Here is a 13,916-nt window from a genome sequence, read left to right on the forward strand (position 1 = left end):
TATTTCGTTCGGATAATTGATTATTTGGTTAATTGATTTCCTCTGGGCCGTGGAGTTTTCTGTTAAGTCCGCTCCCTGTTCAGGAGACGAGGCAGTAGCACACTGTGCGCGAGCCCCCACCCACCTGCTAGCCCTGCCCCCACACCCTTCCTGCGCCCCCCGCCTGCCCCAAACCCCATCTGCTCCAAACCCACCCGCTGCCCCAGAACCCGTCTGTTTCCACCTCGCCCCCTCTGCCAGCCCTCAAACCCCGTCCACCCCCACCCCGACCCCCACCTGTCTGCTCCCACCCCACGCCGGCCTCCCGCAACCCTGTCTGCTCCAGCCAATGTCCAGGACTGTTCTCGGCAGCATTTCAGTGAGCTGAGTTTGTTTTTAATCATTGTACCTGTAAACAAAAGAGGGGATCCAGGTTGAAACAGCTCTTTGACATAATGTTTTTATCGGAATCTTGAGATCTCCGTTGGATAATCCGAAATTTGGATAATTGATATTCAGATAATCGAGGTTCCTCTGTGTATGAATTTGTGGCAGAAATAAGACATTCGCCTTTCAAGCAGGCTGTGTTATTCAGAAGGTCATTTGTGTTCTGCTTGTGTTCCCAATTCCACGTCCTCATCCAACTCTGAACACCTTTGACTTTGCCTGCCCTGAAAAGAACCTACCTTGGTCAACCTGAAAAATGTTCAGTGACCTGCTCCACCACCTTCTGAGATAGAGAGTTCAAAGTCGCACAATCCTCAGAGAAAAAAAATAATTCCCCTTATCCTCTGCTCTAACAGGGCGACCCCTCCATGATTGGTGGTGAAGCACTTTGTGATACCCTGAAATCATGATGAGAGCTATATAAAGTGTACTGTCCGTGTGCATAATGGCCTGGTATGGCAACTGCTCTGCCCAGGACCCTAAAAAACTCCAGAAGGTGATGTGCACAGCTCAGACCATTACTGAAGCCAACTTTCTATCCATGCACTCCACTTACACAGCTCGCGGAATGGTTGCCAACATCTTCAAAGACCCATCACACCCCGGTAATGCTCCCCGACAATCTCTTTCCTGAAGGCAGAAGATACAGAAGCTTGAACACATGCACCAACAGGTTCAGGAACAGCTTCTTTATTTGACTGATGAACGGGCACTGTAGCCTCAATAAGCAATGTAACCTGTCTGCCTCTGTCTAAGTCTTTTTGATCTGTACATCCTTGCTCACTGCGATCTGCCTGTACCGCTTGTAAACAAAGCTTTTCACTATACTTCGGGACATACGACAATAATCAATCAATCAATCATTAAATGTTTGTATTTATCAGTCACTCTGACAGATAGGTCTTGGTGTACTACCAGTGAGCCAATGCTGACACAGAATTACTGGGTGCGATTGATGTGTGATCTGGTGACTCCCCTTACCTGCTGTGACTTGGTTTTCAGTGATGTTCTGTTTAACAGGCCAGCAGCTGCACAAGATGCTGAGGTCGCAGCCAGCACCAAAGGATCCTCCCAAGCTGCGGAACAGCCTGTGCCACCCGACGAAGGTATGACATTATTGTTCTCAACCACTCCAGGCTCAACGAAAACACCCTCTTCGTTCTGAGGAAGGGTCACTCAACCCAAAGTGTTAACTGACTTCTCTCCACAGGTGCTGCCAGACCTGCTGAGCTTTTCCAGCGACTTCTGTTTTGGTTTCAGATATTATAGCACCCGCAGTTTTTTTTTCGGTTTTTAAACATTCTCTTTGTCAGGTCAGCGTGAAAATACTCAGACTGGTAAACTGCTGGGGTTCCAGAATCAGTAGGGAGTGGACCCAATGTTGGGCAGATCCCACTGTCATCCACCTTTTGCGAGAGCTTTGTCCTTTCCTGCTGTGTCTCAGTTTTTAAGAAAAAATGTATTTATATAGCACCTCTTGGTATCTGCTTCCAGAAGCTGCTGTCACACGTGGACCTTGGGGGTCCAAACGCTGACAATGTTCTCCATCTTCAAAAGGACTTCATTCGCTGTAGAGAGCTTTGGGCTCTATATCAATAGATGATATTGTTTTCCGTTTTTGTTTCACACAGAATAGGATCTAACTGTGTGCAAGTTCTCAAGAGAAGAGGGCAAATTGTATTGACAGGAGACAGTGGCATAGCATTAATGTAATCCAGGCTAATGCTTGAGAGTGTGGGAATGGACATGAGTTCAAATTCCACTGCAGCAACTGGTGGAATTTAAATTTAATTAATAACCCAGGGATTGAAAGCTAGTTGCAGTGATGAAGCTACAGACGTCCCATCGTAGAACGACTACAGTGTGGGAGCAAGTCATTTGGCCCATTGGGTCCACACCAATCCTCTGAAAAGCATCCCACCTAGACCCACCCCCCTACCCACCATGGCTAATCTACCTAGCCAGCAGAGCCATGGACATTATGCACATTTTTGGACTGTAGGAGGAAACCAAAACACACACACACACGTCCCTGGTGCAGTGAGGCAGCAATACTAACCACTGTCACTATCAATCATTCGGCAAACAGAAGTAGGGAAGGAAATTGGCTATCTTTACCTGGTCTGGCCTACATCTGATTCCAGACCCACAACAGTATAGTTGAATCTTCACTTCCCTCTGAAAGGCACAACCCGTGAAAGACTAAACAAGGTATGTTGTTCCCTCTGAGAAGCAGTGCAAGCACAATGAGCTGAATTGTCCCCATTCCACCTTGTATCCTTTTTCACAAGAATGAGGTTGGCCAGCTCAGCAGTTGACTAGAAAGTTTGCACTTCAGTGACAACCTTTCACTTCCCAGCCAATGACACATATACTCCATAGTTTTTTATCAAATTCTATTTCTGCTTGATGTACAATTGGGGCTGTACAGCATATGTGAAAGGTCAGTAAAGGTTAGCAGAAAACTAGTGGTTGATACATTCAGGTAGTACCATGCGCTGAATGTGCAAAGTGGCATTATCCTGGAAACATAAAAAATAGGAGTAGGAATAGGCCATTTGAGCGTTTGAGTCTGCTCCACCATTCAATATGATCATGGTTGATCATCCAACTCAGTTCTCTGTTCCCCATTCCCTTTGATCTCTTTAGCTCTCAGAACCAAATTTGACTCTTTCTTGAAAATATTCAATGTCTTGCCTCAATCACTTTCTGTGACAGAGAATTTCTCTCTCTCGGTGAAGAAATTTCTCCTCATCTCAGTCCTAAGTGGCTTACCCCATATCCTTAGACTGTGATTCCTGGTTCTAAAATCCCTTGTCATTGGGAATCTCCTTCCTGAGTTGACTCTGTCTAGTTCTGATAGAATTTTCTGGGTTTATGAGATTCCCCCACTCAGTCTTCTAAACTCCAGTGACTAAAATACTAAAGGATCCAGATGACCTTTATAACTTGGAACCTATGCTGTGATTACTGTGGTATCTTGTCGGAACCTGACATTGGAGAAAGTGAGGACTGCAGATGCTGGAGATCAGTGTCGAGAATGTGGTGCTGGAAAAGCACAACAGGTCAGGCAGCATCCGAGGAGCAGGAGAATCGACGTTTCGGGCATAAACCGTTCATCAGGAATGCTTACTGATGAAGGACTTACGCCCAAAATGTCGAATCTCCTGCTCCTCGAATGCTACCTGACCTGCTGTGCTTTTCCAGCACCACGCTGTAGAACTTGACAGTGTTCTAGTCATATCCTCTATCTATATGTAGGGCCATTGTACTGTGATTCAGTCATGGTTCAAAATAATTGTCATCCATGTGTTTCTGATGGATTTAATTTCAATTCAGATGATTATGGAAGGTGTGATACGGGGGTTACAACTGATGGCAACTCAAAATATACGTGGAGAAGCCCTACCTGGTCAGAGATCAGAGAACACCTGTCAGAGCACTTGCATTTTGGCCAGCTTCTTCCCGAGAGCCTTCCACGGAGGTTTGTCTACAAACACCGGGACTTCCTGATGCAGCAGCATAACCTTCAGGCCGCAGAGTGCAGTCCCGCTACAGCCATCTCCAATATGGAGCTACAGAGCTTCGCGTCTGCCTGTTGCCATGGCTACTATACCGTGACGATGGTTGGTAAGGCAACACAAAATTAAAGATTGAGTTGTATGTTTTGAATGCACTATAATATCGTATGTGGTGTCAGGCTTGGTTTATTGACTAGCACTGTCACCTCTGAGTCATAACTTTTACAGGACAGTATAGCACAGGAACAGGTCCTTCAACCCATTGAGACTGCATCAGCTCATGATGCCTTTCTGAACTAAAATCCTTTTTCATCTACACTGTTTGTATTCCTCGATTCCTTACCTGCTCAGAGATCTGTCAAGGTAATGGTGTGTGTTCAAGTCCCAATGCAAGGGCCAGAGGCTGACACTGTGCTGAGGGAATGCTGCATTGACAGAAAGGTGCCACTTTTTAAATAAGACATTAAACCAAAGCCCTGTTTGTCCTCAAGTCAGCATAAATGATCCCAGATTGAAAAAGAAAGTTGGAATGATCTCACTTGTACTGGATAATATTTATACCTCAAGTAATACTTGGAGAAAACACGTGGTGATCTGGTCTTGGACATGTAACAGAAACAGTGACAAGGTGCAGTGAAAGGTAGAAAGGAAAGATGTTAATCCCAGACCTTCCTCCCTGCCCTCTGCCTCCCTAAAGCCACCTGTTCCCTCAGGAAGTTATCCCTGGTCCTGGCCAGGGGTTGTTCCCTAAACAAACACCAATGGAGCTGATTCATTAGTCATTACCATATTCCTATTTGTGCAGCTTCTAGAAGTACAAAATCTATCTGAACATCCAGTTTTCAGGCAGCAAATGTAGCAGCTCATGCTCCAGTAACAACGGTTCACGTGCAAGTCATAGACTTACTGCTCCTGACAACATGGTGGGCAACATCAGGTACACTTTGTCAAATTTCCTTGCTTCTACTCTCAATTCACATTTCATACACAGAGGGAAAACTGAACTTGTTAAACTTGCAACCGAGAAGTAAATATCAGTGGGAGAAAGTGAGGACTGCAGATGCTGGAGATCAGAACTGAAAAATGTGTTGCTGGAAAAGCGCAGCAGGTCAGACAGCATCCAAGGAACAGGAGAATCGACGTTTCGGGCATATGCCCGAAACGTTGATTCTCCTGCTCCTAGGATGCTGCCTGACCTGCTGCGCTTTTCCAGCAACGCATTTTTCAGTAAATATCAGTGAAAACTTTGATGGCAGAATTTGATGACAGAATTTCAGCATCAGACATTGAAACAGCCTTTTTCTAGAGTTACTTCTGCTTATTCAGTGTATCCAAAGTTTTCCTCAGTTGGTGCAATGCATGCAGCTAACAGCCTGAGATATGAGCATATAATAATTTCAAGTATTGGGTTGTCTGTTCTAAAGGAGAGATTGTTGTTTTGATACAGGTGTCAACCACCAAGTAGCAGTTGATGTTGTGTTTCTCCCAGTTGTGATGAGTCATAACAGCCATCGCATGTTGGGTCTATCGATGGATGTTCATGATAACACTGCAGCCTCAGTGATGACCAGTGGTTACATTTGTGATAAACAGACTGCAGATAATGACCGGCTGAAACAGATATCTTCCTATCCAGGTAACAATCGGACCTCAGCACTGAACTGAATAGAAGATTTAGCATGACTAATCGATAGATTTGAAGTGCTGATGTGCAAGCATTTCCTCTTCTTCCTTCATGATGTGTGGCCAAAGCCAGACACCCATGCCTTGTTGTCCTTGAATTGAGTAGCTTACTAAGACGTTTCAGAGGGCATTTAAGAATCAGCCACTTTGCAGTGGCTCTGGACTCTCGTATAGGCCAGATCAAAAATGGAAGGCAGATTTCCTTCCCTGAAGAACATTCGTGAATGAGATGGGATTTTACGGCAATCAATAATTTCACGGTTACCATTACTGAGGCGAGTTTACACCTTCACAATTTGTTAATTAATTAAATTTCACACGAGTTGGGATTTTATGGCCACTGGCAATAGTTTTGTGGTCTCCATTCCTGAGGTTAGCTTTCGATTCCACAACTTACTCATTTAATCAAATTTAAATTCTGCCGGCTGAGATGGGGACAGGTGAACCATAAAGTTAACCAAATCTGTGCATTATTAGTCCAGTGGTATTATCACTGCACCACCTGCTGTGTCATTAAAATGCTCTTTAGTTGATCATAGAATCCCAACAGCGTGGAAACAGGCCATTTAACCCAACAGTCCACACCGACCCTCCAAAGAGTAACCCTGCCAAACCCACGCGGCCACCCTATTACTCTACATTTCCCCTGACCAATGCACCTAACTTACACATCCCTGAACACTATGGGCAATTTAGCATGGCCAATTCACCTAACCTGTACATCTTTGGGATTGTGGGAGAAACCAGAGCACCCAGAGGAAACCCACGCAGACACGGGGAGAGTGTGCAAACTTTGCACAGTCACCTGAGGCTGGAATCGAACCAGGGTCGCTAGCGCTGTGAGGCAGCTGAGCTAACCACTGAGTCACCATGGTGCCTGAGCTGGGGTCAGTGGTAGAATTCTCCCCATGAGTCAGAAAATTATGAATTTACAGCTTATATCAGAAACATGAGCACAAAATCCAAGCTGACACAGTAGTGCCGCACTATTTAAAGACGATAACAAATACCAGCTCAACCAGCGTAAGAGATTCCACATGAGCAGAAATGCCAGATCTTCCTTAAAGCCTTGGTCAGCATATTTATTCCAAAACAGCACTATCACAACAGATTATCTGGTCATTATCAAATTGCTGTGTGTAGGGTTTGCTGTGTACAAATCAACTGTCACATTGAAGCAGTGATTACACTTCAGAATTGGCTGTGAAGCACATTGGGATCTTTTGAGGTTTGCAAAGTTATTATGCAAATGCATGTTTGTACTTTTTGTTGCTAAGTACAGTCCAGTTTCAAACATTCAACCTAAACTTTTGATGTTGACTGCAGGGGATGGGCACATTAAAAATGTGGAGCTTATTCAAGAAAAAGCTCCTCTGTGTCCTAGATAAGTATGTACCTGTCAGGCAGGGAGGAAGCTGTAGAGCCCGGGAGCCGTGGTTTACAAAGGAAGTGGAATCTTTGGTCAAGGGGAAGAAGAAGGCTTATGTTAGAATGAGATGTGAAGGCTCAGTTAGGACGCTTGAGGGTTACAAGGTAGCCAGGAAAGACCTAAAGAGAGAGCTCAGAAGAGCCAGGAGGAGACATGAGAAGTTGTTAGCGGATAGGATCAGGGTAAACCCTAAGGCTTTCAATAGGTATTTAGGGAATAAAAGAATGATGAAAGTAAGAATAGGGCCAATCAAGGATAGTAATGGGAAGTTGTGTGTGGAGTCAGAGGAGATAGGGGAAGCACTAAATGAATATTTTTCAACAGTATTCACTTTAGAAAGTGACAAAGTTGTCATGGAGAATACTGAGATACAGGCTACTAGATTAGGTGGGATTGAGGTTCACAAGGAAGAGGTATTAGAAATCCTGCAGAGTTTGAAAATAGATAAGTCCCCTGGGCTGGATGGGATTTATCCCAGGATCCTCTGGGAAGCCAGGGAGGAGATTGCCGAGCCTTTGGCATTGATTTTTAAATCATCATTGTCTACAGGAATAGTACCGGAAGACTGGAGGATAGCAAATGTGGTTCCCCTGTTCAAGAAGGGGAATAGAGACAACCCTGGTAATTATAGACCAGTGAGCCTTACTTCAGTTGTTGGTAAAGTGTTGGGAAAGGTTATAAGAGATAGGATTTATAATCATCTAGAAAAGAATAATTTGATTAGGGATAGTCAGCACAGTTTTGTGAAGGGTAGGTCGTGCCTCACAAACCTTATTGAGTTCTTTGAGAAGATGACGAAACAGGTAGATGAGAGTAAACCGGTTGATGTGGTGAATATGGATTTCAGTAAGGCATTCGATAAGGTTCCCCACAGTAGGCTATTGTACAAAATGCGGAGGAATTGGATTATGGGAGATATGGCAGTTCGGATCAGTAATTGGCTTGCTGAAAGAAGACAGAGGGTGGTGGTTGATGGGAAATGTTCATCCTGGAGTCCAGTTACCAGTGGTGTACCGTAAGGGTCGGTGTTGGGTCTACTGCTATTCGTCATTTTTATAAACGACCTGGATGAGGGCGTAGAAGGGTGGATTAGTAAATTTGCAGACGATACTAAGGTCGGTGGAGTTGTGGGTAGTGATGAAGGATGTTGTAGGTTACAGACAGACATAGATAAGCTGCAGAGCTGGGCTGAGAGGTGGCAAATGGAGTTTAATGTGGACAAGTGTGAGGTGATTCACTTTGGTCGGAGTAACCGGAATGCAAAGTACTGGGCTAATGGTAAGATTCTTGGTAATGTAGATGAGCAGAGAGATCTCGGTTCCATGTACACAGATCCCTGAAAGTTGCCACCCAGGTTGACAGGGTTGTTAAGAAGGCATACAGTGTTTTAGCTTTCATTAATAGAGGGATCGAGTTCCGGAACCATGAGGTTATGCTGCAGCTGTACAAAACTCTGGTACGGCCGCACTTGGAATATTGTGTACAGTTCTGGTCACCGCATTATAAGAAGGATGTGGAAGCTTTGGAAAGAGTGCAGAGGAGATTTACTAGGATGTGGCTTGGTATGGAGGGAAGGTCTGACGAGGAAAGGCTGAGCAACTTGAGGCTGTTTTTGTTGGAGAGAAGAAGGTTGAGAGGTAACTTAATAGAGACATATAAGATAATCAGAGGGTTAGATAGGGTGAGGAGAAAGTGAGGTCTGCAGATGCTGAAGATCAGAGCTGAAAATGTGTTGCTGGAAAAGCGCAGCAGGTCAGGCAGCATCCAGGGAACAGGAGAATCGACGTTTCGGGCATAAGCCCTTCTTCAGGAATCAGGAATCTTCAGGAATTCTGAAGAAGGGCTTATGCCCGAAACGTCGATTCTCCTGTTCCCTGGATGCTGCCTGACCTGCTGCGCTTTTCCAGCAACACATTTTCAGGTTAGATAGGGTGGACAGGGAGAGCCTTTTTCCAAGTATGGTGACGGTGGAGGGGTGATAGATATAGGACAGATGTCAGAGGTAGTTTCTTTACTCAGAGAGTAGTAAGGGTATGGAATGCTTTGCCTGCAACGGTCGTAGATTCGAACTTTAAGTACATTTAAGTTGTCATTGGACAAGCATATGGACGTACATGGAATAGTGTAGGTTGGATGGGCTTCAGATTGGTATGACAGGTCCGGGAAACATCGAGGGCCAAAGGGCCTATACTGCGCTGTAATGTTCTATGTTCTATATGTAAAGGCAAAATACTCCTGATGATGATCATCTGAAACAAACACAGAATGCTGGAGAAACTCAGCAGGTCTGGCAGCAAGTGCAGAGAGAGACTGAGTTAACATTTCAAATCCAATGATTTGCAAAGGACAAAGAAAGAGCAAAGAAAGTTTACAGCCCAGGAACAGGCCCTTCGGCCCTCCAAGCCTGAGCCGATCCAAATTCACTGTTTAAACCTGTCGCCCATTTTCTAACCATCTGTATCCCTCTGCACCCCACCTACTCGTGCATCTGTCCAGACGCATCTTAAATGAGTCTACCGAATTTGTCTTCAGTCCTCATGATGATAACTTAAATGTTAACTGTGGAGTTTCTCTCCACAGATGCTGCCTGACCTGCTGAGTTTTTCCAGCTTTTTTCTGTGCTTTAAATTTTTTTTTGTACAGTCTGTGTAGATTGCTTTCTCTGGATTGTACAACTGAAATGTACGTCATGTTTGAACAAGGTCGTAGTTCTGTAGGGATTGTTGCAAGCATTCTGGCAAGGTACACACAGTATTGTACTGGGGCTCGAATTCAGCTTGAACAGCTCGCTTATTCCCGAGGGTGAGGGTATGTAACATGGAAAGGAACATCAGCCGGAGTTGCTGCTCCAAAGGGGATTTTGTAATTGCTACCCAGTAATAACGCCCCCAAATCCCAACTGGGAATATGTAGAAGGAAAGCTGTGATTTCCCTGAGCAACACCAGAAGTGGAGAAGTGGAAAGTATCTCTCTGTTTTTATTTTAAAGGAATGAAGGAGCAACTGATGAGGTCAGGCAGGAAAGGTGGCTGGAAGCATGTTCGAAAAGCTGCGATGAAGAATGCTTTCAAAGACAGATCATAGAACCCCTACAGTGTAGAAAGAGGCCATTCGGCCCATTGAGACTGCACCAACGCTCCAAAGAGGATTCCACCCCCCCCCCCCCCGACCCTGTAACCCTGCATTTCCCATGGCTAATCTACCAAGCCTTCGTATTCCCGAACACAACAGGCAGTTTAGCATGGCCAATCCACCCTGACCTGCACATCTTTGTGACTGTGAGAGGAAACCGGAGCACCCACAGGAAACCCGCGCAGACACGGGGAGAATGTGCAAGCTCCACACAGGCAGTCTCCTGAGGGTGGAATCGAACCCAGGTCCCCAGTGCTGTGAGGCAGTTAGTGGTAACCACTGAGCCACTGTGTCACCCAAAGAGAGAGGTGGTGAGGTTGAGAAGAGTCAGGTTGAGAAGCCAGTCAGCTCTCAAAGGGAATGTTTTTGGAACAAAGTGGGATAATAACACAGAAGGATTTTAAAGAGAAGGCTAACACTTTTTTTTGAAACCAAACTCTTTGACCAAGCCTCTGGCTATCCGCCCTGGTCTGCACTTCTCTGACTGGGTGTCTTTTTTTTTGTCAGATAATTATTTGTCACAGGATTCTTTCAGGAGTTGAAAGCTTTAAGGGAGCGCAGATGTTGTTTTATAAAATGACTGGTCAAAATTGTCAATGAGAAACCTTGCGTTTCACTGAACATACTGGTTAAAATTTTAACCAAGTGTTTTTAAAGAGAGAGAGAGCCCTGCATGCCTCTGCAGTGCAGTTGATGTTGGGCTGTGGTTAGCAGCTTGGCTGTGAGGGGGTGACGGGACAGTAGAGTTTCCTCTGTTACACTGGGGCATCAAGTACAGTCTCGCTGGACTATGCAAAGGAAACTTGGGTGTGATTAATGGGCAGAAAAGTGGGCATGTGCCCCACAGGAAGTTTGTTACCCAGCATGTAACCTGATCATTTTAGAATATGGAAAATACTTGCCCGCCATGTAGCTATGAAAGGTTTCCCACTTGATTTAACTCAGTAACTTACTATAGAACCTACTGTAAAGAAGGAGGCCATTTGGTCTATCATGTCTGTGATAGCTCTTTGAAAGAATGAGTCTGGCTCTCCTGCTCTTTCACCACAGCCCTGAAAATCCTTTTCAAATATTTGACCATTTGCCTATTGAAAGTTACCACCAAACCTACATTCCAGACAACAACCGCTTGGAGCTGAAAAACAAAAACTGCTCATGTCACCACTGTTTTTTTTTTCCAATCACCTCAGATCCATGTTCTCTGGTCCCTGACTCTCCCATCAGTGGAAACTGATTTCTCTCCATTTACTCAATCAAAATCTGTCACCAATTTCAACACAATTCCATTTTCTCAGGTGAAGCAGTTGGAAAAGCATTTTGTAATTTGCTTCTTGACGCTCAGGGTTCGCTTGGAGTTGGGATTGTCCGACGGAACAACATTCCAAAACACTAAGAGTTTTCTTGTGTTGCTTCCTTGCAGATCAGATAATAAAGACAGCAGCTGACCTGGACAATACACGTGTGATCTGTATCCTTGATGTGTGCCATCACGGTGAGGGCAAGTCTGAAGTGATTCTACACAAAATGTATAGAATGACTGAATAAAATCGTCTAAGACCATTTTGAGGACTTCATTTCAACAACATGCATTTCCTTTCCTGCATTCCGGAAACTGTATTTACCTTTCCCGCAACTGCCTTAGAATGATAACCTCAAGTTGAAGACTTCATAGTATTTTATCATAAATATTTTCTGTAGCAGTTTATTTAAATTAAACTTTCACCAATGGGTGTGTACATATTCAAATAAATCTATGGATTAAATCTGGTCTAGAGTGAACAATGGCATCAATGAATCAAATTGCTTCATAGTTCATGAGGCTAGCTTTTTTACTACAAACCCAAGGATTTTAAATTTGCTGTTGCTCTGGTGGGATACCCTGGATGATCAGTCCATTCTGTCTTCTGGATTTCTAGTCCAGTGACATTAACACTGTGTTACACTATTCTCTCAATGTTGGTCATGTAGGAGATACATGCACATTAGCAGGCTGGCACTCATCATGTGATTTTGCTCACCGGTTCAAGACAGCTCACTATCACCTTCTCAAGAGCAATTTGGGATTGCCATTAAATGCCATGAACAAAGTCTGTCCAAAGACAATGCTCAATGGGACAATGCCACCAATGCGTGATTAAGTCCTCATGTGGTTCTGTGTCATTCACATATGATGTGGGTCTAAATTCAACCCCTTGACAGAACACCAGCTCTCTGCAGTGACCCCAAGTAGGGGACATCATTGGACAACAAGGCTGGGTGGACTTTGGTGCTTGTGTGAAGCAACAACTTTTGACGCTCAATGTCTAAACTTACAAATGAAGACAAACAACTCCTGTGGCACAGTGCTAGTGTCCTTGAAAGGCCTAGGTTCAAGTCTTACCTGTCCAAGACATATCATGATCCACCTGAGCAGGTTCATTAACAATAGCCACAAATGAAGGTTATCCTTGGATGAAGTGAAACATGTAAATCCCCTCAGAACAGGAAGAGGAGGATCAGTGGAAGATGGAGGTTGATGATATAAAATGCCCAAGTCATGGACCATAATCATTGGGTTGGTTTAATTTTACACATTAACCTTTCTGATTTCTTTTTATTTTTGGATAGGCTTGTGGGTTTTATTCTGCAGCTGGAAGCAATGAAACTGGTTAATATTGTTCACTTGCAGCATGCTTTATAGTTTAATGTTTCGGTACAATTTAGTGTACTGCACCACCAGCTTCAGCTGAGCTGTAGGATGTGTGGTTCTTGCCTGCTGTTTTATTTTGTGGCCAACATGTTAAGTGGTCAATGAGTCACAATAGTAAACAAGTTGGCATCCGGCAATCTGTTTGGAATGGTCTCATTTCCAGCCATCTTGTTAGCAATGATACATTTCATGTATAATGAAAGACAGCAAACGTGACAAATTAAGGTTTGTGAGCTTTCCTTCAAAATTTGTAGGGAATTGGCAACAAAAAGACTGATGAAGTTTTTCCTTTGAGAGTAATTCCGTTTATGTGTCTCAATATTTGCTGCTCAAAGACATTGTATTTGGCCTAATCCAGGCACATGAAATAAGGAAATTCTTATAAGGGTCTGAGCAACGTGGGCTACGGTGAGATTAGTAACAGAATTCAATGAGATGTCCAGCAAGGCCAATCTCACCATGGGGATTGTCTCGCTCCATCTTTTTTTGCTTTTCACAAATTGTGTGGTAGGTTTCTCGGTAGGTAGCAATGATTTGCTAAGGAAGGGGAATTATTGCTGATTAACTGCCTTGTTACTGGCTCAACTCACCTCCTTACTATTCAGCATTCTACCTCAACCAACTTCCAAAATAAACAAGACATTTGAGAAATCTGAACATATAAAACCAGAGCAGGTACCTGGTGAATTCAGCTTGCTATTTGCAAATGTGATGTTTGTGCCACTGGCAAACCAGCATTTACTGGCCATCCTTAAAAACTTTATTTGTTCAAAGACCATTTCAGCTGGTAGCTAACAGTCAGCAACTTTATTTTGGGTGTGAAATCACGTAAAACCAGGTGACACGGTGACTCAGTGGTTAGCACTGTTTCCTCAAAGCACCAGGGACCCGAATTCAATTCCAGTTTCAGGTGACTGTCAGTGTAGGGTTTGCATGTTCTCCCCGTGTTTGCGTGGGTTTCCTCCAGGTGCTCCGGTTTCCCCTCTCAGTCCAAAGTTGGATTGTTATGGTAAATTGCCTGTAGTGTTCAGGCTAGG

General features: G+C 44.2%; 1 protein-coding gene across 4 annotated transcripts in view; it reads left to right on the forward strand.

The window, feature by feature from the left end:
* LOC122557425 (RPA-related protein RADX) overlaps window positions 1-11,957 on the forward strand; it is a 96,059-nt gene extending 84,102 nt beyond the window's left edge. For 3 of the 4 annotated variants that reach the window (XM_043705143.2, XM_043705144.2, XM_043705142.2), the window contains exons 14-17: window positions 1,447-1,532; window positions 3,766-4,056; window positions 5,395-5,583; window positions 11,611-11,957. In XM_043705143.2, coding sequence (XP_043561078.1) covers window positions 1,447-1,532; window positions 3,766-4,056; window positions 5,395-5,583; window positions 11,611-11,735 — 691 coding nt within the window. In that variant the 3' untranslated portion in view covers window positions 11,736-11,957. The remainder of the gene's footprint in view (window positions 1-1,446; window positions 1,533-3,765; window positions 4,057-5,394; window positions 5,584-11,610) is intronic. The other variant, XM_043705146.2, reaches the window with a different exon arrangement.
* The last annotated feature ends 1,959 nt before the right edge of the window (window positions 11,958-13,916 follow it).

This window comes from Chiloscyllium plagiosum, unplaced genomic scaffold, assembly GCF_037043375.1.
Source record: "Chiloscyllium plagiosum isolate Xiang-an unplaced genomic scaffold, Cpla_swu_hap1 HiC_scaffold_11, whole genome shotgun sequence".
NCBI classification, from domain to species: domain Eukaryota; kingdom Metazoa; phylum Chordata; class Chondrichthyes; order Orectolobiformes; family Hemiscylliidae; genus Chiloscyllium; species Chiloscyllium plagiosum.